Source organism: Scomber japonicus, chromosome 1 (assembly GCF_027409825.1).
Source record: "Scomber japonicus isolate fScoJap1 chromosome 1, fScoJap1.pri, whole genome shotgun sequence".
Classification (NCBI taxonomy): domain Eukaryota; kingdom Metazoa; phylum Chordata; class Actinopteri; order Scombriformes; family Scombridae; genus Scomber; species Scomber japonicus.
In genome coordinates, this window is record NC_070578.1 from 27,213,312 (window position 1) to 27,240,878 (window position 27,567).

A 27,567-nucleotide genomic window follows, 5' to 3' on the forward strand; every position below is an offset into this window, starting at 1 on the left:
ATCTTGTGGTTAAAATTGAGATGGTACAAAATCCCATTTTACGTCATTGATCGTGCATAACAGCCTTCATGAGCATTTTGACATCGATCACGTTGGTTCAGGGTAGTTCATTAAATAGCCTACATCAAGTCTTATGGACATGACCACAACTCAAACAAATTTTGCTACAGTATAGTCTCAGATAACTAAAGACTTAAAGAACACATGCCATAGTGGACCCCATGTGAGCTTATTTGCTGGCGTTTCTGTCATTTGGGTGTACTCATCCTCTAACACAATTCTGCAGCAGCTTCTGGCAGATTCTGGCTATTAATGCAGACAATTTAAAGTTTAGCTCCAGGTGATAATTAGCTACTGAGCTCTGCTGTGGGTTGAATAAAATAATAAAACAGCTTTGCACAATATGGTACCTTTAATAGCCTAAAACAATGACTTGGTAAACCATATTTGGTGCCATGCTTTCTTTCATCTTTTAAACCTCTACAAATCAAGGCGTTCCTAAAAACTAAATAAAAACTAAACTAAAACTACAATTTCTCAAAAATAAAAATAAAACCACTGAATCTCTTGTGAAACTAACTAAAACTAAACTGAAATTAAAGTAAAAATTAAAACTGAAAAACTAAATAAAAATAAAAAACTAATGAAAACTTCAAAACTAGCCTAAAATAACCCTGCAACAAACAGGGATGAACACAAAGCGGAAACTAAAATTAATTAAACGTGTAAATAATAAAAAATGTAACTCGCTCAATGAGACACGAGTTCAAACATTAATATAGGCCTACACCTTACCAGTGGATATTAAACAGCCTTTCCCGCTAAAGCACTTCATAAAAAAAACCGAAACCGCAATAGGTAAATACATGTTTTGACCCTTTCTACACTCCATACTCGTAGACGTATGTAACGTAGGGTCGTTAAATACTCATTAGCAAGCTTTATCATTGTTAGACGAAAAATATGTATTGCAGAATCAGATAGTGTTCATTCAAGTGTGCTCACTTGGATATATTTGTATCTTCCTATAAACTTCTACAGCTTGGACGAAAATGACCGATTTGACAGATTCCCTGACCAAAGAGGGCTGGTAGGTAGCATAGTAGCTAACGTCAGCTAGCTAGCTAACTAGCAGTGCTGCAAAATTGATGTGGGTTAACTCTTAACGCTAAACGTAATGTGTTTATACCTGAGCGCAAGTTTGAATGTCTTCAAAGTACACACGGCCACTTAAAGTTTTGCGCGTTGTGGCAACTTTATTAGTTTCCATTTAGGCAAAACGAAGATAGCAGCAAGCGAGGTGAACAACGTTAGCTAGCTAATAGCATTGCATTAGCATAACGCTACAGTTTATGCTAACCAAATAAGCAGTCCTATCAATGTGACATACAGGGGTGCTTAAAGACACTTGGAGGCATTTTACAAGCGGACAGACCTTCATCAACAGTTATAACACATCTGAAAGTCAGAACTTTCCAGCAGCACGCAATACTATCTAATATCTATAAATGAGTGTTGATTTAGTTTAGCCCACTTTAATCTTCAAAAACATCCATCTGTAAGCGTGTAAGATATCCCTTTATAGTTTTACGGGGTTGTTAATGGGTTGGGGTCACATTTATCAAATGAAGAAGCACCTCAACCCCATCAAATGTATGCTGGTTGAAGCTCTTTAATGCTTGAAGGAGGACTAAACGTCGTATTTATTCAAACAGCGTTATCCTGATCTAAGCCCAGTATTTCAGCTTACGTCTCCATCAGGGGGCCAAAACCCCTGTCACATTTTAACCAGACGTCCTTACCCTTTTTGGAGTTTTACCGTTTCTCCGAGGCTATTGAAATGAATCCCAATTAGACATGTTATATTATACAGAATATGCGTCCATGTTACATTTAACTATGCTCATGAGGTTGCCCTGTTTTATTCATGTGATCAAATCTGGGCAAAGTTGCTGAGGGCTCAATCCTGCCTCACAGTTGCTCTGCTTTAAAACAAAGCATTAATAATACATCAATAAGTGCTATGGCAGGGTGGTTTTAGGATTTACATAATATATTTTGTTTAAGCCCTCAGAATTGTGATTGAGACATAAGATTTGTCTATCATGTGATTTAAGTGCAGTGAGTAGATGCTTTGTTGAAGATTTCAATGGTTAATGTGTTAAAGTGAATGTTGTGGCAGTCAGGCATGCTCACCTGCTACTTCTTCCAAAATCGTAATTTCCCCTCTCTGCCTTCTTTGTCATGTTACAGGTACCTCAGTGATGAAGGCATAGCAGAATTGAAAGGATCTTCTGAGAAAATAACGCACATCGATATCATTCGTATTGCACTTGATGTAAGTGAAATCTTACAAATTATACATTATTAGCCAAAGGCTTGGACACACCTTTCCATTCTCTATAGTGAGAAAATGTATCCAAACGTTTTACTGGTACTTAATATTATGTCATTTATTTATGATGATTTTATATTAAGAAATAGGTTTGCACTGTAAACTGTTGCTACACAAACTGAAACTGGTTATTAAACTCTCTTTTCTCTGGAGATTGAGTATTTTTGACATGTTTACTAGGGAAAGTATGAAAAGTACAATTGGCAGATTGAGCATTGGTTTAATCCATCTTCAGTCACCCCAGCTGTTGAGTGATTATCTTGCACCTTAATATCAAACTATTCCCTTTTCTCTCTTTGATCAACCAGTTAAATCCGTTGCCTACCTCCATACATAACATGAGAAATTAACATGAAGCCAGAAGTCTGTGGATTTTCATTCCATGGAGAGATAACATGTAATGTTGATTAGCTAACAATAATGATAATAACAACAATAATAAATATAATAAACATTTACATGTGAAAAACACAAAAGGCTAAACAATATTTAAAAACAAAAATGATAATAATGGCAAGAAACTGTAGTAGAATTTTCATTCAAAATGCTTTTCTGCAAGATTTTGACAATGATTGAAAATAAAACAATGGTTCTGCTGACCTGCAGAACATACAGTAGCTGCATTTACTGTAAAAGCCTTGACCTTTATGTTTTGGTCTGAAGTGCTGACAAAAGATGTCAGACTACACTCAGGCTTATTACCACATAGCTGGTTGAACATGTAGTAACTAAGGGCTAGATCTTATAGGGCCTTAAAAACAGTTACATCTTAAAATCATCAAAATAACAATGATGGCCCCATTTCCTCAAAGCCATTAAAAATCAGCATTTTTAATTTATATAGCGTGATATCCCAACAAAAATGATCTCAAGGCATTTTTCATATAGAGCAGGTCTATACTGTACTCTTTAATACAATTTAAAGAGACCCAACTTTCCCCCATGAGTGAGCACTTGGCAAAAACAGCCATGAAAAGCTCCCCTTTAATGGGAAGAAACCTCAAGCAGAACTGGGCACTAGATGGGCGACCATCTGTCTTGACCAGTTGAGTTTAGAGAGAAGCACAGAGAGGCACAGTAACAACAGCAATGATAATGGTAACAGAAGTATGGCTCAGTATGGATTGTAAAAGTGATGGTAATGACACTTTTGGAATTGGTGATAGGATGAGTTTGTTGCAGGTGTCTTTTTTCTGCCTTTGTACAACAAACAGAAATCTAAATGAAATTTGCAGTATGGGGATTTGCAGACAGGTGAACATTGATCTTGATTACAAGGAAATTTAAAATGCTTTACTATTTATTACATATTAGCAATAAGTCAATGTTTAAGTTTGAATTAGTATGTACTTAATAAACCATATACCTCAAAAATACATCATATAATATATACTGTACAATGCTGGAAGTACTGCAAAGTAGCCTAATAGTGAACAGGTATGATTACCTGACTGCTTTGAACTGGCTCCATGATATCCATGTCTGGGACTGAGGTGAAAGGGCTCATCCCTAACACGAGGATGAAACGCATTAAGCAGATTATGTTTATCACGCGGCACAGTGCCATTGAAGTAAAAAAAAAAAAAAAAAAGGAATGTTAAATATTTAAGGCAATCTCTATAGCATTATTTGATGTCAGCATTAATGACATGATTTTTTGTTTTCTTTTTTACCTCTTGCAGAGTGATCTTAGACCTATTGGGAGAAAATTTGTACCATCCGACATCAATAGTGGAAGGATTGAAAAGGTGAGTTGGACAGAAATCTTTATATGTCCACTTCAGTGCTACATTTATGAAAATGGTATCATGTATGTCCTGTGTTATATGAATTTAGTGGGACATGATGCACCACAGCCTCTTTTTTTTCTTCTATCTTAATGTCAGTGCAGTGTATGCTCAAGAGCTTAACCGAGGTGCAGTTCTCATGAAGGTCACAAGATGGCCCTAACACACTAACAAACTAGGATCTGGGAACGATTTCTTCACCTGTGAAACTGGAGTTGAGCAACTGGAGAGAGAAAATTATCCAGATATTGTCAGAGGATTAAAACGTGTAATTTTATGTGAGCTTAAGCCGTGCTCCCTTCAGGCTTCAGAATAAGATGTACACTCATACAAGCCTGCCTCATACAGTATATAATGTATATTGAACAAAATTAATGTGATGTGAGCTTTAATGTTGTTTTGCATCACATATTTGCATTGATTGCATTTACACATGGCTTGTATAAAAGAGTCTGTCTGTGGAAAGTAGAGATAGTTGTTTGAGAGAATAGAGCTGGTGAGCAGAATCAGTTATTAGTGATCACAGCAAAACTAAAGGTCATCCATTAAACAGATCAGAGGAATAGATAAACCTGTGCTGTCACAGGTATGCTAAATAGAGTTATCGATTTCTAATATGTGTCAGAAATGTACACCTATTCAAATTGCCAGGGTTTTTTTTCCTCACACTTTGCTGTTACAGTCCTCCCATGCATGCTGCTGATTTGCATTTTAAGCCACAGTTCTTTTGTTCTCTCTTTTACATCGCCAGTTGGAGGGACCATGTGTCCTCCAGGTGCAGAAGGTGAGGAACATCTCGGCTTCTAAAGACCATGAGGAGTCCCAGGGTGCACCAAGAATGCTGCGCCTACAAATGACAGATGGCCATACCACCTGTGTTGGATTGGAGTTTAAACATCTGTCCAAGATCAGGTGTCTGTTTTACTAGTTTTGTTGCTTGTAGAAATGGGTTAGATTTAGTGCAAATGATGGGGTGTAATTGTTTTGAAAATCATTATCACTATTAATTACTATGTAAATATTATGTTAATTGTCTTTGTTTTACAAAATGATTTAACTGTAAAAAATAATAATAATAATAATAATAATGCTTGCTTCTTGTAGCTACATAGATAAAGCGATAAAGCTTTGTTCGACAGCCAGTTTCTTATAGATTCAAAAACAAATGTGTGACTTTCTGCACACACCCTTCTCCTTCACCTCCTTGACAACACTCTCACCCCACCACATGCCTCAATTTTCCCTTTATCTGCAATTTCCACGTGGTGGCAGCTGATCTAACAATTCCCAGCCTTAATTACATCTCCATCCCAGCAACGGTGGCCTTGGTGACTGCTGCCATGGTGACTAGCCAGTCTGTACAGGTGGAGTGGCCAGAATGTGGGCCTTGACTTCCTGATGGGAAGAGAGGAGAAAACAGAACAAATCCCCTCTTTATGAGCGGCACACACACGCTTGCTACCAACAGCAGTGGTTAGTGTTTCTTACGAAAGTGTCCGCTTTAGTGTGCGTGAGGGCGCAAAGAAGGATGAGATGGATTACAGGCATGAGGGAGCTGTTGGGGATGGTTCAGTGTGTGAGACAGTGATTTAGAGACATGACAATTAAGCATTAAGTAGCAACATTGATCAGAGTGAATAGTGTGTTTGTAAGATGGTGTGTATGTGCTTGTATGTGATTGGATTGAGGATAGAGAGTGCCTCACTTCTGCATTGGCTGCTATCATGAGACCAGCATCCATCCCAGAGGTTTGGAGTGAAATCCCTAATTGTTGCTTTGGCATCCGGCATCAGTAGCTGGAAATCCCTCTAAGTCCCTGTGCTTTCCTAATGAGAGAGGCAGAGGCCTTATCAGGCCTGATGAGATAGAGGGGCTTTTAATTTACCACGAGGATGGGTGAGCAGCTGGGATTATTAATAGTCTCTCCTAGCCTCGCCACCCATCCCTTGGCACTGCTCCATGTCATTTATAAAGTGGTATGGGTAAGGCAGTAGGGTGTGGAGTCTGGATCGTGTAGTTATAGTGTCTTGAACCCTCAAATGTGTTCAACTCTTGAACATAAATATGTGAATCACAATATCAAAATGACCAAAATGTGCTCTCTTTTTTTGCAGTCTAAATACCCCCCCTGGAACAAAAGTAAAGCTCCTTGGTACAATCCAGGTTAAAAATGGTCTTTTGCTGCTGGATGACTCGAAAATTTCCGTCCTTGGAGGAGAGGTTGATCATATGGTGGAGAAATGGGAGCTGCAAAGGGTGAGGGTGGCTTTAGTAATGATGGCTCAGCTGAAAGAAATATGAAATTCACAATTTTGAATAATTTTCATCTATATTAAAGGCCACCACCAGTCTGTCATCACTGGGAATGTCTTTTGTCTCAGTTTTTTTAGAATGCTCTCCCTTTTATTTTCCATTTCAGAGTCTGGCCAAACACAGCAGGAATAACATCGGAGCAGAAGGTGGACCTCCTCCTTTTGTGCCCTTTGGTCAGGTGAGGGTAATAATAATTCAAAGTATAAAATAATAAAATAAAAACAGCAATAGAAAATAACAAACTAGAAAAAAATAATCAAGGAAATGCAAGTTTATGGAAATGATATTTCAGTAGTGGTTAAATATATGTCAGGTACTGTTGAATAACAATAACCTCACAGATGAATCCTGGGGGCCAGACACAGGGATGGATCCAGGAGTGGCCTTGATGTCCTTTTCTTGGCAATGTTCTCTCTGATCTTTTTGAACTAATTGTGCTGTTCTTCATGAATCTTTAAAATGCATGACTGAATTTTAATTCTCCTGCTGTCGTACAACACATGTTGCAAACCGTGTAGTGACAAATGACAGTTTACTCGCAAAGAATTATGTGTTGTTGTAGTCGTATTAAATTAAATTAAATAGCTGTGGCAACAGGCAGAAACAGGTGAGGATAGATTAAAAGGCAGTATGTACACCACCTGAAATAAAAGTAGAGATTTGCATCACACAGTTCTCATCTATACACAGTAGTATTACATTTGAAGGCAATAACTATGCTCTGTTCTAAGTAGCCTTCATAAAGAATTTAACCGTAATTTTTGAGGTGTGCCTCATCACCACTATTTCCAGAAAATTAAATCCAGTAATGTCTTAATTAACAAGTATTCAGTCTGAGTCAGTATCATTTGGCAAGGTTCACAGCTACAGAGTGGGATACAGCTTGACACTTGGATTTTGGGATTTTTACCCGCTCTTCAGTCTGGATTTATTAAAGCTTTGGTAAAGTTGGATAAGGAGCATTTGGGAATTATCACTGAGCATTCCCTGAGATTTTCAGTGGTTCTGTATTTCTAATGCTAGGTCACTTCAGGACTCAGTGTTGATTGGATGTCTGCTGAGGGTTGTTATATATAAATATTATCCTCTTCCAAGGTAATTGGCACTTCGAAGTAGATTCTCTTCAAACCTGTGCCTGTTTCCCTGGTTCTCTGTTCTATCAGTCAGTTCCACTTCTCCCAGTTCCTGCTACTCGCATGCGTTGTCACAGTAAGGGGCTGCCACCCCCGTGCTTCACAGCAGGGATGTTTTGTTGAGAGATGATTGGCTGGTCAATAGTACTTTTTGGTGCATTTAAGTACATTGAAAGAAGGTACCATGTAAATGATCATAGACATCAAAAATGTATTTGATCAAATAAGTCAAATGATGCAGATAGTATTGGTGATATTTATTAAGCAATTCCAATGTACCTTGTCCCAGTAGCTTAGCTAGCCTGGCTGGTTTCCTTTGGCAACTTTTTTCTACTGAATATAAAAACAGACTTGTCCACAGTGTGGTCCGTGGATTATCTAGAGTAACAGTGACACCATTTCAGGAAAGAGGCAGTGCTGTTGAGACTTTTTAAAGATTTTAACACAACACGACCGATGCTGCTATAAGAGCAAAACAAATTCAGAAATGTTTGCTGCGGGGCCCAGCGTGGCCAGAGCTAGCAGCAGTGATGCTGCTGTTTCAGCAGTGGGTCCCTCTCAGCAGCAGGTGTCGGCAAACCAGTCGGACAGTGAGTCAAGTGAGGCTCCCGCTGCCATGGTGGTGCAGGAGAAGGTTGAGGAAGACTCTCCACCATGTGGAAGTGGTGATACAGTCTTCAGCAGGTGTGTGCCTGCCAGCATGGTGTGGATAAACACATTAAATGTTCAGAACTCAGAATTTCAGAGTTCCCCAGTCAGAAATCACAACTGGAACACCCCCTGAAGTTGGATCTCCGACTCGGAAAGTCAGACAAACCTCACCATCCCCAACCTCAAAATACAAGATGGTAGCCCTGTGCATCAGCAATGATAAAGTTGTAGTAATATTGTGTTTATTAGTAGTTTTTCCTGATTTGTGTGTCATTAAATCAGTCGTACACACAGCACTGCCCAACTTCTATCTGTGGACATGTTATGCTGTTTGTATTTGCAAAATGCCTTTTTATTAACTGGTATTCAATGACTAACCTGGCTAGAACTGGTTTTCTGACTTCTAACTGGAATTAATCAAACTCCGGTGTGATGTCATTCCCAGCTCCAACTTCCAACTTCTGAGGTAAATATAACGCAGCATGATATAAAGCCCCTAGCCTGCCCAGCCAGTAGCCACAGAGGCGGACTGAGCACTCACTGTTGCCGCTGCTCCTCCTCCAGAGCTCCCGGCACTCAGCAGATGTCTGAACCTCCTCTGCATTTATAAACATCTCACACACTCAGACTCAGCACTGCAACATGGCTCGTAGTATATCTGGACAATTTGCTGTGACATAGAGCGAGCAAGTATGTTTGAAAGATGCTTTTAGCAGACTGTGTCTGTGTGTGTGTGTGTGTGTGTGTGTGTGTGTGTGGTTGGTTCAGAGGGGGAGGTCTTAAGCGTTCTGGCTCTAACCCACATCAATGCATTTTGCTAACGACTGAGTGTGTTTTCTTTTGAAAAATCTGGAGAGGAACACAAGTGGAGTCGCCCTTGAAAATATAAAAACAATAGCATCAAATAAATCCAATAGTATTTGCATATCTAGGTACCACCAGGAGTAATAAGTACAATGTCTTTGTTGTTGTAATTTGTCATGAACTACATTTGGCATGTCATCGATAATATGTAATCAAAGATTTGTCCACTTCTGCACAATACTCCTGGTGCCAGTCCTCCTTCTTTTGTTGTCTAACAGTTCATCAGAGTAACCTCTTCATCAGCTGCCCTTTCTTCCCATTTCGTCAGATAAATCACCTCTGGCTTTATAATTGTTCTGCTTATCTCTTACCGGGCTGGGATCACAGCAAATTCAACAAAAAGATGATGAATCTGTTCAAGCAAAGGTCATTGCTGCTCCACTCAGTTTCAAACTTTTATGACTGAGTCATCACCTCCCAGTCGTGAAACAGCTGCATGAAGTGTTGAGTTTCTATATCCATTCTTCCCAACTCACTGTTGATGTTTTGGAAAGTCAGTACAGTTCACACTTGGCATTCAAAACATTAACAGTACGCTGGGAAGCTGCTTTTGGATTTGGGTTGCTTTTGGTTGCTACAACAAAATAATTCAGTATAGCTTTAACACTGCAGATGACCTCATTATAACACTGCAGATCAAAACCACCAAATATGGAAAAATGTCAAGTGGAATAATGCTTTTCTAACACAGTTATAAATGACTGAGAAGGATCTTTCAGAATATGTTATCACTTTCTCTTTTCTCTGCTCCTTACAGAAGTGTGCAAGGAAGGGGGAAGTAGACAGTAGAGAATTAGACCAGAGGAAAACCCTCCAGACTCTCAATGTGGTCAAAAGCACCGATGAGAATGATGAGTTTGAAAAGCAGCGGACAGCAGCTATTGCTGAGGTGGCCAAGAACAAAGAGGTATGTATACCTTCATCATGGGTGTGTGTGTTTATTACTTATTGTGGGAAAGATTGTGGCTGATATAATGATATAATGTGGCCGTGTAATTTTCCACTTTTAACATCAGGCATGTGATTTTCAAAACCACTGTACATGCCACATGTGCTAATTTTGTTGTCTCTCACATCAACTGCTTTTTTGTTTATAAAATCGTTCTGCTCATTGGCATTAAATCTTACCCATAACATGATCTCCTTTTACACTTCAAATCAAAGCTCTCAATTACAAAATTCAGTTTCTTGTGGTGACTTGATCGTGCTGTCCACCCTTGCATCCATATTGATCTTCAGGGTCTTTTCCTTGTTAGGGTCCACGTACATTTGGCGGTGGAGGAAATGCAGGTAGTAATTTATCCAACGCTGCCTCTTCCTACCGAAGCCGAGACTCGTACCAACAGAGGAGACGAGAGGACAGGGTTGAAAGGACTGAAAGCAGACAAGATGGAAACTATCGAGAGCTGGTGAGAAGACTTATTTTGTACAAACCCACTTAAGTCTTTTTAATATCAAGTTTTTTATGTGTTAAAAGAATGATTGTATTCTCCATTCACTCTTACAAAGTAATTTAAACATTGGCACTTGTTCTGCTGTCGTCTTTGGTTTCTTTGGTCTGCCTTGAAGTCTTATTTCATGGCTCATGAGTGGAATTGATTATGATATTGTAGAAATCTAAATTAATTGTCCAGGCCAGACTTTCCAATCAAGTGGCAGTCCATTTGTCTAGCTTTGTGTTGTGACCAGCCAATTTTCTGGACTGAACTTAGCCAGGCCTGGGCTGAACACATAAATAGGATTGAACAGGATATTATAGTGTTTGGATTGGGAATGTGTTAATGCCGGTTTAAAACTTGAATGCACACTCAAATGAACCAACTGGAATGAAACACAAAGTGACACCCACATCTTGCCTATTAAAAAAAAAGAGAAAAGAGGTGCAAGTCAATAGTTTAAGTGGTTATTGTGATTTATTTTGATCCTTGCCTCCTAATTATTAGTTTAAGTTAAAGACTGTTGAATAGAAAAATTAGTTACAGTAACTTTGACAAGTGCTGTTACATGTTTGTTTGACAAAACATACAATAGTGATCAAATAGACGTCAGACATTCTAGGACTTGTTTTTATCTTTCTCTTTCTTCTCTCTTCCTACTGCACAGGTGGATGAACGTGCTCTCAGAGACATCATGGAGATGGGCTTTAACAGGGAGGCTGCTCGGCAGGCTTTAATGGATAATAACAACAACCTTGAGGTGGCACTTAATAGCCTACTGACTGGAACTTCTAGTAGCAGACCCAGCCCTGTGGTAGCTGAATCCAACAAACCCCAGCCCAGAGGTTCATACACACACACACACACACACACACACACACACACACACACACACACACACACAGCCTGTTTGGGACTGAAAAGTGCCCCATAGCCTGAAACACTTTGTGTTCCTACAGAGTGAGGGGGAGAGTGTGGGAGTGGAGTAGAGATTCTTTAAATGTAGTGAAAATCACCTACAGCCTAGTTAAAGGTCTACACTGGCAGTTTTGCTTGTTTTAGTCCATTTACCACAAATTGCCTATACACTTCGCTGCCATCTATTTTCCTAAGCACACTGTAAGGTTTCAGATGGATATTCTACTTTCACCAGCAGTTTCTGTTTTGTATTTGTTTCAGTAATGAAAATCAACTTGCAGCAATTTGAAACTATTTCCATCACACTAACTGCTTTTTTTTTTCTTGTTCTTTTTTCTTAATCATCAATGTGCTACAACTGTGCAAAGCAGCGACTGCTTTGAAAGCTTTTATTGTTACATTCGTGGTAGCTCTGAAAGCTGCAAGTTCCAAGTTTGTTGATCATTTTGTCTGGATTTGGTTGCCTGATAATATATCTGGCAATGCTTTTTGGCAAGCTTTCTTATACACTGAAGTTGAATGTGCTGTATGTGTACTGTATGTATGTGTGCTATATGGGTATAGAACAAAATTAAAGTGTGCCTAATTCCGTCCATGTAATCGTATGTTTTGGGTTCTTTGCAGCCAGAGGAAGAGGAAGGGGCAGGTCCAGAAATGAGGATGAGGATGAGGGAGCAGGAGGAAGGCCATCTGGACCCAGCACTCTGTTTGACTTTCTGGAATCCAAGATGGGAGTTTTCTCCATTGATGGTGGGTGAAGTGGTCTTATCTGCCTCAATATCTCTCTCAAATCTGTGTCCATCATGCCATTGTTCTTTACTTCACTCATTATATGAAGGAGCACATTGCATGAGTCAGTTCTGTTGTTAGATAGTATTAATTAATAACAGTAAGTCAACATGGACAGACTCATGATTGGATTCAAACAGATGGCTGTCTGGCTGTTCTGAGTGGAGAGAATATGGTCTTTATCTTCTATGTTCTTTAAATCAGCACTACTTTGGAAGACCAAGCCATCACTGGCTTAAAAAAAACAGAGAGACAAAGAGAGCAAAAAGTGTTCATTTCATATTTATATTTATCCTATTATTGCTTAGTCACAGTTGTTAATTGTGCTATTCTTTTTTGTTATTTTCCCAGAGCCAAAGAACCAGGCTCCACAGAGACATCATGAGAGTAAAGCAAATTTTCACAACTCAGACTATTACTCCAAAGACGCTTCTCAGACCAAGTTCTCCTCGCATAATGACCATAGGCAACAAAGGAATGACAGACCACCTCGTTTCCACAGGGACACTGACTTTCCCAAACCAGGCCAGGAGCCTCCCTCTAACTGTACAACGTCCCAAACATCAGTGCAAGGCCAACAGTGGAAGGGCCAAGAGAGATGGTCACGTGGAACATCAGACAGACCGCAGAATGACAGAAGAGACATGCGGGATGAGCAGATTTTTCCTCCTTCCTTCCCAACCACTTTCACACGTTCAAAAGAACTTCAGCAGCAGTCGGAGTTTAGTGGGTCTTTCCACCAGCGATCCAGAAATGGAGATGGAGGTGGTGGGAACATGGCTGGACCGTCTCACAGGAGAGGTGCAAAGGACAATGCTGCACCCACACCTAAACCAACCAATTCTGCAGGCAACGACCTGGATGGAAGAGGAAATAATAAGCGCACAGACAATAGAATTGAAGAGCCCAACAACAGCAGGAGAAAGGGGAAGACTGACCGGCCAGACAACCCTGACCGTCAAAGGGATAATGGTCCACCAAACTTTATTTCGAGAGGAGGAAGCTCAGGGACGTCCCAGGACGCGGGGTTATTGCAAGATTCTCGACTCCTGAAAGGGGATCCCTCTCATTTCCAAAATGGAGATTTGGAACACAAAAGAACTGGGCCAATCAAGCCAACAAACTCCTTTAGTCCTGCCAACAGCCAACAGCCACCTCCTAAGAGGAACTCTTCAAATAATCCAGGACCTAAAAGGAGGCCAGGGCAAAGTAAAGGTCAAGGTCAAGGTCCTCGAGGGTCAGAGAGAAGTCATTTTGTGGAAAACGCCTGGAAGCCTGGAGACCAGTGCCTGGCATTATACTGGGAAGACAGCAAGGTTTGTCATTAAAGCATTGATAATAACATAGCTGACAGCTTAATGTTTGACAAGTGTAGAGTTGCAGTTGTGACAATTCATTAATAGATGATGTTGGATTGTGAAATTGTCAATTTTTAATTTTTTTTCTGTCCAATATCTTGACAGCACGCAAATAATTAGTGTGACTGTGACTCATTTAGTCTCAGTCACAGTGTTAACAGTGTCCCGAATTTGTTTGTCACTTTGTAATTAACTGACAAATATGTCTTGTATTGACATGTGGAAACATTTGCACTAAAATAATTACATTTCAATTTGTTTCTCTCTGTGGTGGCGGTGGGTGTCCACAAAGTTCTACCATGCCAGAATAGATGCTGTGCATCCATCAGGCACCACGGCCGTGGTTGTGTTCAGTGATTATGGAAACTGCGAAGAGGTCCTGCTGCATAACATCAAGCCTGTTCCTGCTGACGCCTTGGTAAGGAGAAAAACATGCCTTGAAAAATAGAATTCATCATCATTTACAATTATTTAATTAAATACACTTGTTAGGACCTAGCAAAAGCAACTCATTCATCAGTATTCAAGTAGGTTGAAAAAAGGTGATGAAATATGAATGACATCTAATCTGATTACCCACAGTAACATCACAACCATATCAAATGTACAATGGCAGGAGGAAGATGATGGGTACTACGACAGTTCACTAGAGTTTCGCCGCGGGGGAGATGGACAGCCTAGACGTACAAGACCCACACAGCAGTATTACCAGCCACCCAGGGCACGAGATTGATGTGTCTGCGTTTACACTGGCTGGTAAATGAATATAAAATTTCAGGGGTTTTTATTATTGATTTACCTGTAAACATCAGTGTGTGTAAAATAAATGAACAATGCTCGCAAACAATGTTCTTAATTCCACTAAGAGTTTTTAATCATAACATGTGGTGGGAGTATTTCAATGTTATAAGCGAAAGCAGAGACTGTTCCCTGAATGAATTGACAATATCACAAAATTAATTTGTTGGCATTTCTGTAACCTTGTCTCTTGCAATATTACTTATGTATAATACATAATTGAAATGGCTGCCTGTCACAGCTAAAAAATCTCTCATTTTAATGTAAAAATTGATTTCTACAATAAATAATTTATACTTTCTCTGCTGGTACAATGCATTGACTGTGTAAAAATTATTTCACAAATTGGCAACAGTTGTAATGCCCGGATTCAATCAAAATGCCAACAAAGGTGCATTTTGTTCATTTACTTCAACGATTGTCTCTCTTTCTCCATCTGTCAGTGTGCTTGTCCGACACCCTACTGCGACAGAGATTATGTCAATTTCTGCAACAATCCAGAGTGCTTCCTGAACTTTCAAGCGTCCGCATCGTCAGGACATACAGAACTTATCAAAGGGCTTGGACTACATGCAAAACTTAAAAAATAAACAAAAAAAACTGACGAGCACCTGTTGTTAAGGACATATCTACTGTATATGTTGTGAAGATTTGTTAAATGGATGCATTAAAATAAACAAATATTATAGTATGTAGCATATTTGTTGTTTAATGTGTTTTATTTTTAGTTATCAAATTCAAATGAATAAACTGAAGCAGATCAGAAAAAGAAACCTCTCTGTCCATGTTTTTTAAACTCATGACAGTAGAGATCAGTTACTCTGCTTAAGTTAGTTTTAGTTGTTTTAGTTAAGCTCATATCCATGGATACATGGTGACTCGTTTTAAAACCAGCTATACAGTATCTCACTTACTCATTCTTTTAATTTCTGTAGCTTCCCTCTGGCATTACTAGTCCATAGCAAGCAGCTCCAGTTCATTTGTCTTGCTCTCTGAAGCAAATCCAAAGGGTAAGGCAATCTCTTCCCTCTGTAATAGAGATGGTTACACTGCAGAGATATCATTTTGCATGCTACAAAGGGGGCTGTTCTTCAAGCATTGCACACACACACACCACTGCTCTGGCTGTTTATGGACTCATGCTGTGCAAGAGACAAGTTTTACACATCAAGAAATAATCTCCACGTTGGCTCCAGTTTCACTCTTACCCACAGTAGGAGACAAATGGACAATGCACCCAAGGTTCAGTAGAGAGGTCGTTGTGCTATTCTGTATCACTGGTCCAAAGGATTTGCTTTATTTTCCAACTGAGGTGCCAAGCGACCATAAATGAATAATTAATGGGTGGTAATATGGAAACCTATCCGTTTGGAAGAACCTGAAAGTGATGCTCTTGAAAGCTTTCTTGGGGCCTGACTATAACACGCTACCTGCATAATCATAATGGATAGATTTTCAATCAGATAATCAAAAAATACTGATGAGGTAAAGAAAATGAGCACATTTAATATTGAATAATTTTTCTCTTAACCCCGTTAAATATCAAACAGAATACAAATATAAAACAGAGGCCTTTTGGTCCCTTCAGGTTGGCACCCTGCGTGGTAGCCCCTGCCATCAATGTATGACCGTGTGTATGAATGATGGCTTTTTGGTGTGGATGACAGAGTGCTGATGATGCTGTTTAAACGTTTGTAAAAAAAATAAACATAAACTGGAATTTAATTATTTTTGTAAATGAACAATGAACATTTTTATTTATCACAGTGCCATTGTAGTGGTGGCTAATGAAAAACTTCCCAAACCAGTTTTCCGGATGCATGTTTATCCTCACTGTGTAGGCCATGACATTTATGAAGCCACAATTACAATAGAATGGGCCATTAAATGCATTACTAGTGCATTATGAATGTGTCATGCTGTTTTATCCCCCATTGAGGAAGTGTTGGGCCTAAGAAAGTGAACACCCATGAAAGCTTACATCTGGTTTTGCATGTTTATGTAACCACAGAGTAGATGCAATCTTGTTGATGCTGTGATCAGAGTAAATCTAAAGCTCCAAAAACATCATGTTTACAGATATGCCCTGTGTGGTTGGATATGATCTAAATTATCCAGTATTCTACAAACAATCTTACATTCTGATTGGATTTTACATGAACGGATTTACAGTGGGAGTGAAATGTATTGGAACAGCAAACACTTTTTTAATGCTTTTTTCCTTCTTTTTTTTTCGAGACAGGACTGTGAGGTTTTAGTCCCGTGAGCATCAGGTTGATTGTATTTCCATTTACATTGGATTATCTGGCCGTGGCACAATGACTAGGTTGTTAACACTGTCCACAACAAAAAACTCCAAGGTTTACATCTGACAAGCATGTTCCTCCTGCAGTCCAAAGGTGAAGTGACAGCTGTAAAATTGCATGTAGTTGTGATTGTGAGTGTCTGTCTGTGTGCGTAAGCACTGTGATGGCCCCCTGACCTGTCCAGATTGTGTGCCTAAAATAGACAATCACAAATACAAAAGCCATGAGTGCTAAAGAGATAATGAACAGCCAGACAAACAGAATTGTGACATCCTAACACATGATAGTGGATAAGAGAAAAGTTGAGTAAGACAAAAAATTGGTGAGCTTTTGCCTCACTTAAAACAGGAAGTTTGAAAACCCCTGTTTACCATGGTACAGCCATACATTCAATAAAATTATGTGTAAAATTGTAATGCTACTGAACAGGCTTCAATGAATGATAATCGACTGAAATATTATGATAATCAGTTGTGCATATGCATGATGATGTGTTTGGGTAGTAGGTCATTCTGATAAGTTAAACCAACAAACCAAGTTGTTCAACAATGCTGCAGAAAAATTCAAATTTTGGCAGTAATTGCATGTTTAAACCCAGTCAAAGGTCTTCTCTGCCTAAGTCATTTCTATCACATGGCCAACAGGATAACATACAAATAAAGGCTGATTAGATCAAATATACTGTATCTATTTATTTGTTGCTAATAATGTAAAAACAACTTAAAGTATTTCAGCAATGAAAATAGGCTTTCTGCCTTCTGTGTTCCCCTTTTCATCTCTCTCAGCCTTTACCTTGCAACTTGATAACCTTCAGCAACAGGAGGAATGCCTTTCTTCCATTGAGAGGGAACAACCTCCTTTCCCACATTAATATCCCCTTTGCTTTGCCCCTCCGTTTCCCACCTGCCTACCTCTCCTCATATCCCCATTCACAGATGTTGGCCATTATCTTTCTGCTTACCTGACCCTTCACCCTCCATCTCTCCACTACAGTACCTTTGTGGCAGTGACATCTGAACCTTGTTATCCTATTAAATGCGTCCTTTCTTACACCATTTCTACATCAGCCGAAACAACCTAATCCTTTCTCTCCCTTTCGTAGATTGGGGAAGGGAGACCAGAAAGGAGGTTACATGAAAGTGACTGGCCAGAAAGTGACTTTCCTTGATAACATATTTAGTACATGGTGGAACAGAGAGACAAGGGTGCTAAAGGAATTAAATTCAGTGTGTTAACTTATTAAGAAAGACCATTTGTATTGGCTGCATCAGGTCCATCCATTTCATGTCATTTATACCCGTTCAATTACAGCTTAATTCAAAAACTCTGCTTGTGGAGCATGTGGGAAAACACAAATACTTGGAGATGGTACTTATTTTCTACAACATCTGTACTACATGCTGAATGAATGGAAGAGTTTTTCAGAGTTTTGTTTTTTTCCTAACATTTTAAATCCAGTAATATATTTAAATATATTATATATCACTACAGTGGAGCCTGAAAGAAAGTCTGCATTGTGCAAAGAGAATATGATCTGTGACATAGGTATATGCATATGCTCATTTTAGCATAATTTCATCAAGACATTTCTTCTCAATCCAATGGTAAACAAGTTGAATTTGAAACCTAAACTCTTGACTCTATTGCTCGATAGTTTCTTACAAAGAGGGCACAAAAGGGGGAAATGGCAGCTTTACCACTCTTAAAAACATTATAATCCAAGGAAAATGTCAACATAGGATATTGAAGTGGTTCTGGTCTCAAGAATGGACTGTTTTGATAATATTGGGTTATTCTCTCTTTCTTTGTTGTGGAAGGCACAGCATTGTTTTGCATGTGCTTCAAAGAATGTAAAATGAACTCTCCATGTGGTTGACGTCTCCACCACTAACATGCAAAACAAGTGCATGCATATGCTTTGTTGGGATCTCTTGGCAAATTTTATTTGTATTGCAAAGCTTTGCTATTGCTCATACAGTTGAAATTATAACAGCTGTAGTGTTGGAGAAGACATGGAATGCCACCATCACTTCCCGTCTTTGCATACACCACCCTGTTGCTGGACACAGCGTGGAGTATTATATCTGATTTGAATTTGGTTTTAGGCATGGTAGACTCTGCTTCATAAGCTGTGGAGGGAAAGTACAAAATGTTAAGAGAAAAATATCATACACTGAGACGTATGGGACTGAATTGTGTTGAATTAAATACATGATGGTTAATTAATTAAATCTGTTAACCTTGCGCTTGTTACCTTTAACGTAGTTGTAGAATACATGTAATTTCATCTCCAGTTTCAATTCTAGCACTATTCTGAATATGTTACAGAACAGATGCCATTATAAGCTCACTAGAGACAATATCATTACATTGTACAACCAGTCATAATGCTCATTTAATTAGCGTAACTGACACATTCATGCAGCAATAGCATATACTAAAGGAAAGTTTGGCTAAGTCTCAAACTTCAGTGTTATTACTTGCACTGCAGTTGAGAGGCTCAACACTTAATGAGCAAGATAGGTGCTGCTTGTCAGCAATAATGGCTGTTTTCAGTGTGCAGCAGACCATGGCCTACATGGGTCATTCTTCAAACATCCTGCCAACATTTGTTGCCAAGCACCACATGTGTTACTCATAACACATGACAATATAATGGTTAAATGGGGCCAGTTAGATTGACCAAAGACAGTAGGAACTAAGGAAGAACGATGTATCAGCAGTTGGGTATTGATCTTTACCATTACCAGATATGGGTCTACACAGTAAAGCAAACATGGAGTAAAGCCCCTGTTAGTCACTTTTATGGGCCCTGTCCAGTTGCACTTAATGACTACATGCCACATGAACAAGAACTATTGAGTCCAGGTGGTATGGTTGCCTTTATTGTTTTTTTTGTTTTGATTGCCATTTACACACAAGACCTACAGTGTCATATTTTTTTCATGATGCTATTTGTACATCATTGGACAAACAAATGTTGACTCTTTTGCTGAAGTGGGTGGCCTAGACAATTCCAACAAGATGTGTATTTTTAGGGATAAACAACTACAGTCATGGTGCTACCTGAGAGTGTGTCTATTCACACACATGCTTCTTTATCACGTCCTGGGGTCAAACTTTGGTCACGACACTGTTTGCATCATTGTCTTTGTTGTCCATCGTCCTGTCTCCAGTCCTCTGTGAAACGCATAAATACTTTTCAAAGGGTTGACGTTCTGAGTGTCTGATTTGTCTTGGCAAACATCACATAAATCATGACAGACCATATGGTCTCTAATTTCCTGATCAAAGGTGCCTGAGAGTCTGGAACAAATTCTTTTCATAGCAAGAAGAGAAGTTTTTCCGTGTGGTGTCAGAGGTCGAGGGAGAATGGTTTCCTCATTAGAAGTAGTTGGTACAGTGTTGTGAGGTGTTGGTGTAATCTGTGTGCTCTCAAAACAGATATTTTGTCCTAGATTTGTAAATACTTAAGATAAAAAAGGAACATTTTAAAGAATATATACATAATAATTGACATGATTTGACATAATTAAACAAAACTAAATATAATGGACCCCAACTACCAATAAAACTGATTCAAGTGACTTCATTCATTGTGTCTCCTGCTGATGGTATATACAAGAGGACAAGATCCCTTAACCACTTAACACACGCCCCGGTTTTTTATGTTGTTAGCCTAAACAACATGCCCAAGTTGTGAGCAGCACAGATCCCACATAGTTTTAGACTCAGAGATGTGTCTGGTATCATTGGAAAGGAAACACTCTCAGGATTCTTGTAAAAGTGTCTGTGTGATTCTGTGACTTACTGACAAAGAGTGGCAGAGGTTACAATGATGGGGTTGTTTACTCGCCCATAGGTTTGCCTTTACAATGACATGTGTACAGACATTCAGGGACCTCTCAGCAGGATATAGACACAATGAGGCCACAGCCACAGGTCTTGGCCTCATGCAGTCCAAATTTGGAGTCAAAAGACCAAAAGATGAATTTTTCAGAATTATTTTTCAACAGGTATGTCCATGCGTTTTCCTCAGGTCCTTTTTGGAGACTCCAAATGGACACTTGGTCACCAAAGCTGTATAACCGCAATCAAACACCTATAACTTCACATCCCCTTTGCCTACAATCAAAATATTGGTCTCTAATGAAAGCTGACGCCATATCATTATTATTATCATTATTATTATTATTATTATTATTATTATTATTACATATAACCATATTTTTTGTTTGGCCATATCTATCTATCTATCTATCTATCGGTTTATTTTGGCTCTGACTATTGGCTAAAAGGTTATCAACTTAATTTCACCGAATATTTCCATAGGCTAGAACAGCAGTCAATCAAAGCCATGTCGTCATTGTTGTCGGTCACATGTCCTCATTGGCTTTGGAGACATGTACTGCCTAATCCTAAACACCGATTGGCTTGTGTGTGGTGTCGTCAGAAGCAGAAGAGGCTCACGGTCGTAAACATCTAGTCACGTGTACTCTGAGATGGACGCGCAGGTCAGGAAATGACGTAAACGGACCGCATATGGTTTGTTATTTGTGTTATTACGTTACGTTTTGGACTAAATACATGGACATATTGAGGAAAGTATTCCGGTTTTATGGAAACGGATTTCATATTTCACAAGAATGGATACTTGGCGAGCTGTACAGAAAGTCCTGTGTCATAAGATGATCGTTGTGGATAAAGGGAAGACTTTGAAGGTATGTAGGCATTATAGCGTTTCTTACTTAGCTCAGGGGCTAGCCGAGCTAATCGCTAATACTATTACGGCTGTGAGCAACCATATAAGTCGTGAGTGGTCTTGAATGAATCAGGACAATCTAAGCTTTCCAACGATGTACGGCATGAGTATATATGTTTAAGGGTTGGTGTTTAAAACATTCAGAAGAACGTGTGGCTACCTCCTAACATCCGTCCCGTTCCGTAGACGGAACAGCGTGCGTTAAGTGGTTAAAAACACACAAAATAATAACTACAGTTTGATTTTTTTCATTACTGAAATTGACTGCAACTTTTTAAATTAGCTTTTGCAGCTATTCATTTGTAAAAATTAAATTAGATTATCTCCTGTTTTCTATAAAAGTATGAGAGAACAATACGATTATCAAGTCAATTTTCATCAAAGCACAAACACCTGGTCAATTAACAGCTCCAAAGTATATGCTGTATTCCCTACTACACCCTTAGTCTTACATCATGAAGATTGTGATCAATAAAAATAAAGAAGAAATAAATGTAGGCACATTCAGAAGTTGCAGCAGTAGAATGAATTTGGTTGCATTGACAAGAGAAGAGTCAAAAGAAGAAATGGTTTGCTGCACATTATAATAAAAGTCTTGGTTGACTCTAATGGAGATATTAATACATGGATGAAGAAGTTCCCATATTTATTTTGTAACAAGAAAAGAGAGTGATTGTCTATCCAGCCTGTCAAACTGGTCAGATATCAAAGTAGCCACCTGGCCTTGTGTTATGTCTTAAGCCTCTGGTTCAATGACTTTCCTAATTAGGTAATTACTGTAGCCTGTGTTGTGGAGGTACTGAGTTGTGAAGTACAGCTCTCCTTTTAAACTAGGGGAGACCAGGGGGAGACTGATTTTTGTTCTTCATGGCTTCTTTTGTAGAAACAGACTATTTCCATTGCAAATTATGCTAAAGTATTCTGAGAGTGCAACTTATGTATTTCTTTTTAAAACAGTCCTGTACTTCATCTACATCTGCATTTTGTAGTGCTGTGTAGTTCAGTGAATGTGGCGCATCAGTTACCCAAATGAACTTATGCTATATGAGCATTTGGATACTGTACAATGTCATGTCATGCTACTCTAATATTATTTACAATCTGTCTTGACCTCCAAAGCCCTCACTAAATCTCAAGAGAAAAATCAGTCAATCTGTCAAGTTTGTTTATGTTGTGGTAACTTTTTCCCCCACATAATACCTTTCTTAAAAGTACTTTACAAGTCAATAAAACGAAACACATTACAAAGACATAATAACAAACTTTATTCAATAAAGATACACTATGACATCAAGAACAAGTACTGTATGTCTTTAAAAATAGGATTACACCTCAAACCAACCTACCTACTATCTATAGAAAGGCTGTATTGCAGATGTTATTGGCAGAACTACAAAAGCTTTGTCATCTTGTTTTTACATTTTGAGGAGAAAATCAATAAGCCCTGTCTGTGAAGTTTGGAAATGTCATGCAGTCTAATGCAACTGTTCTGAATGTTCATTGTTGCTGACATTGTGTCATAGAGTTGTTTATTCAATGCTTTTTACACTCACACACACATTTTATGGTGATGAGGTACTTAAATGAATACAGTGTTTCTTATATTTTTGCATCTATCTATATGTAAATGAGGTGGACAAAACATTAGTAGCTTTAGTTAAAAATTTACATACGATCTTAGTGATAAGTTAATACTGTGTATTATGTAAGATTAGCAAGAAATCATAGTAAGAGGATAATCATGGGCTAAAAACAAAGGGGTAATAATGAGGCAGAACTATTTGGTTATAGGATAGTTAAATTATCTTACATCAGTGTATTATTTGGATGAAAAATGTTAATATGGTTACATTAATGGGGTAATAATGAAATAAGATTTGTGTTTTCAAAATCACATTAAAAATCTTGAAAGTCAAAATTGGTGTTGTGTGGTGATACATTTTTCTTCCATTGTGTTCCACACATTCATGTTTTGGTGATACTGGTAATACTGTAAAAAAACTACATTGTATGCTATGATTTGTTACCTTGAAACACTTGAATCAGGGCTGGTAAATGCACAATTATCCATTTCTTTCAGTGTACTGCAATATACAGTATAATCCAAAAAAGTCAACACTTTGAGGAAGGTAGTATAAGAGCTCTGCAGTAAATGGAGAGCAATTGTATTGAATTTTCATTACATTATACTATTTCTATGTTCTGATCATGTTAGTTTATATTAAAATACAATTGACAAGCATGACATGCATTAAAGGGATTTTTATGGTGTTATGGAGTCTATTTGTGGGACACCTTAAAAAAACGGAAAAAGAAAAAAAAACAGAACACATGAGTGCACTTTTAATTTAGAGCAGCTGTTCATTTTCATTCTTGGTCTTTCAAGCAAGTGGGGGCCTTTGACACCTAAATGTTAGAAAATAAAATAGAAATAGCACCTTACAACTATAAAGCTCCTCCATGCACAATCACCAAATTAGGGTCCAATGTGTCATCTGTGCTCATCGCAGTTAAATTTGTCCGATGAAGTACCTAAAATCCCTCAAATCCCAGGATTAACCTTTGGACAATAGAGATTTGCATTGCAGTCACAAACCCATGATCAACAGAGATGATGAGTGCCATAAGGCTTCTCTTCCCCTAAGAGGCTTAAATATCATGGAAGGTTATTTATTTCTTCCTGTGTCTGGATATAGGGCTGTTTCAGTACAATTGTGAAGTGTGATGAAAAGCAAAGGTCCTCTGAAAGGCAAAACAGTGCAAAAAAACAAATACAGGAGAAATACAGTATTTCAAATGAAAAAAGTAAAGCACTTAGATAAAGCTAACAGTCACATACTGTTGATGAAAATGAGTTGTAAATGTATGTATCTTATATGCATTGTACAGTTTTTTGTCTTTGAAATCTTCAAAGTAGTTTTGTGGATTTTTTTATGCCTTTATAGGATAGCAACAGTAGAGAGACCACAGGGAACAAGGGGGAAAAGAGGGAATGATATGTAACAAAGATCCACTGCCAGAATCGAACTGTCGACACCGCAGTTAGATGTGTGCATCTAAACCATTATGTTACTGGGCCATGAAGTCATTGTCTTTGTTACACATACATTCAAGTAAATGATGCCATCTAACTGATCTCATCTCTGATTGTCTCATTCTAAATATGGACTGCATCTGGCATATTAACCTAAAACAACAGTGAATAGTTAATAACTTCTATCCAAATGACTTTACAAGTAATAAACATACATTTGTTTATCTTAATTAATTACATTTCTTGTAGCACATCGACTGTGCAGGAGCAAGTACTGATGCTGTTGTAGTATCTCATCCAATCTGGCAGAGCATCCAAATGTGAAAACAGTGAAGCTTTAAAATGTATCATGTCCTTGAGACCTCTAGCATGTATTTATACTAATTTCTGCTCCAGAACCAGGCACTCTTTTGATTGATAAAATTGCCAACAGAGCGATACAAGGTGAACATCAATGTCCAAACACACACAAACACACACTTATTGCACTTAGTTGCCAGTGTAAAAGTACTCTTGACTTTGCAGCAGCAGGGCGTGTGGATATTTTATAAATGGAAAATCTGCCCCAGGATGACATATTGAAAAGAAATCACAGTGAACCCGTGTTGTCTGCCTTTTTACTCTGGAGTAGTATAACTGTGAAATATGATGCTTAAATGAACAGTCCTAATCTACCTGTATTACCTTTTGTGTTCTGTTACCAAAGCTGTATTCATCTACTGTAATCATAACCAGTATAGTATACTAGTGGTCAATGTTCAGCATCACAGCTTGTGATTAAAATGAAAATTAAACCAGGCAGTTTTAAGGGGTGAGGAAATTTATAAAACCCAGCTTGATAATCAGAAAAAATATTCAGCTGAGGGCATAAACCTTTGAGCCTTGGCTGAAAACATTATCCATTTGACTGGCTACTCAATGCCCTTACACACTGTAAAATACTAATAATACATAATAAATAGTAAAATAGACATTTCAGTCCTTTGTAGAAGGAAAGAGGAATACAGTTTATCCATTCTCACCTAAGCAATTTATCTGAAGTTCATGGTGGTACAGTTAATCCCTGCTAAAGTAACAATGCATTCACTTACTTAAACTGGTCAAACTGGAAATGCAATGCATAATTGGTATGGTTGTTTAACAGTGAACTTGTTGGATCAAGTCATCTACTTGTGATTATCATCTACTTTCCAATATGTTTTAGAAAATACTTTATGCACTATAGAAAACAAATGTGCATCATTTCAAAACATATTTACATACATTGTGTTTTTTCACAACATTTTGTATTAGTTTTTACACATGATTATTCTGTAAATGATGACTATACTTAATACTTACTGTTCAGTCAAATTTGACCAATTTTTACATTTGAGATATGTACACATTTCTTTTAACCGATCTTTTCCTAATGTGCCACAGTATTCAAAAATAAAAAATAAAATGCATTTTTTTTATTTTTGTGCAGCTGCTACAAATTTTTATATGCAAATATACACATATACACACAAACCTGTTCTCTTGGACCATAAAATAGTGATTGTGAATGTATTTTAGTCAAACAGAAAAGATTAATCTAACATTTATTAATGACTGATGGTGAATTTATGTGTGAATTGGTGTAGAGACTAATTATTAGTCAGTATACAGGTATGAACAAGTATGTAAGGGTTAAATGTTTCGAAACACATAACTGCTCTAACTGTTACAAAGTTTTGAGTGAACTATTTCAAAAAGTCTTTGGGAGGATGTCAGAATGGATGGTTTAGCATACAAAACATGGAGGTGGAAACATAGTTACAACTATTACTCCTACTTTTAATTAACCAGTTTAAGCTGTTGAAGAGACAAATGCTATTCACTCATTTTCCTGCCTCTATATTGTAGTTGCTAGCCCAGGGACTTCAAACAGCAGTTAATTGCTTCAATTTTGTGCATGCATGCACACAAACCAGTTAATCCAGCAAAGAGCTTGTAAATGTGGGGAGAAAAGGAAAATAACTAAACTCTTAACTCAAGGATTAGGTAAGAAACCACATTCTGCTCCAACAGAAAGTCAAGTAAGGACTTTTTGTTTGACTTACACAGATAAATGTTGTTAAATTGGAAAAATAGATGAAACAAGTACACTTTTCCATGAGTTAATGTAAAGTTGGCTGAACCCAAGCCATATGGCAGATGAGCGTGGGCCCGCAGGAAAACCTGAGAGCAAACGAGCCACGTCATGAGCACTTATCTCTCTGCCCACCTGTTCATATCTCTATCTCTCTTTCCTTTAATCAACCTTCCCACTACATTGTCTGTCAGCACCTTCTTTTAAAAAGTATTTTTCCTTCTTTGCAATTCATTTTCCACTTTCCCCACAACTCTTACTTCCTTTGTACAAACGAAAAATACTTACTCTACAGAGTGTACTTCATATGTGATTTATGATTCTGCAAGCACATAATTCTGCCTCTGCACTACCCAACGCCAAACATGGCATGCCTTTTCAATTAAGACGTAGCAGATCACTGATCAGCATCAATCAAAAGGGGCAAATGGGAGAAATTATGATACACCATTTTTTTCTCTGGAAAACTGCAGCACATTTTCTCTACCAAATTAGGTTAGCAGACTTAGTTCCCCTTGACAGAAGAAACAGCTTCCTGAAATGCATGAGTGGCTGATATTAACAAGGCGCGCTCATCTGGCACTCTATTAACTCAGACTGATGTTACAGCTCAGTCAGACAGACAGACAGACAGACAGTCTGACCACATAGGGAATCTACCTTTAAAGGCTATATGGTACTCTTTCCAAAAGTAGAAGGAGAAATACTTTACTTGGTTAATATTTTCAACACCCATTCACTCTTACTCTGAATAGAATAGTGTATTAGGAGTAGTAATCTTGTTAGTGTAGAGTAGAGTAAAATTTCATATAATAGTAGCCTAAATTTTGGGTCTAATATGGCATTATATACTGTTTCTATTTACAGCATAATTTAGGTGTTTTGTGAGTAATTAATATTAACTTAATTT

At 38.1% G+C, this 27,567-nt stretch overlaps 1 protein-coding gene across 2 annotated transcripts; it reads left to right on the plus strand.

Annotated features, from left to right (window-relative positions):
• Positions 1-909: 909 nt before the first annotated feature.
• On the plus strand, positions 910-15,195 carry tdrd3 (tudor domain containing 3). Of its 2 annotated transcripts, XM_053321202.1 has the most exons (14): positions 910-1,090; positions 2,254-2,338; positions 4,078-4,143; positions 4,934-5,094; positions 6,297-6,438; positions 6,602-6,673; positions 9,901-10,050; positions 10,400-10,552; positions 11,247-11,424; positions 12,122-12,247; positions 12,638-13,602; positions 13,937-14,062; positions 14,261-14,400; positions 14,886-15,195. In XM_053321202.1, exons 1-13 carry the CDS (start codon positions 1,053-1,055, stop codon positions 14,375-14,377), a joined length of 2,379 nt encoding a protein of 792 aa, XP_053177177.1. In that variant the 5' UTR covers positions 910-1,052; the 3' UTR covers positions 14,378-14,400; positions 14,886-15,195. The 2 variants fall into 2 exon arrangements, with proteins under 2 accessions (XP_053177177.1, XP_053177184.1); XM_053321209.1 differs by having other exon boundaries at positions 14,227-15,195.
• The last annotated feature ends 12,372 nt before the right edge of the window (positions 15,196-27,567 follow it).

What these genes read in the sequence shown, in the direction of transcription:
- tdrd3 (XM_053321202.1), top strand. Translation starts at nt 1,053, where the DNA reads ATGACCGATTTGACAGATTCCCTGACCAAAGAGGGCTG. An exon ending in AAACATCTGTCCAAGATCAG is followed by an intron (nt 5,095 to 6,296) that starts GTGTCTGTTTTA and finishes CTTTTTTTGCAG; the next exon opens with TCTAAATACCCCCCCTGGAA. An exon ending in CTTTTGTGCCCTTTGGTCAG is followed by an intron (nt 6,674 to 9,900) that starts GTGAGGGTAATA and finishes TGCTCCTTACAG; the next exon opens with AAGTGTGCAAGGAAGGGGGA.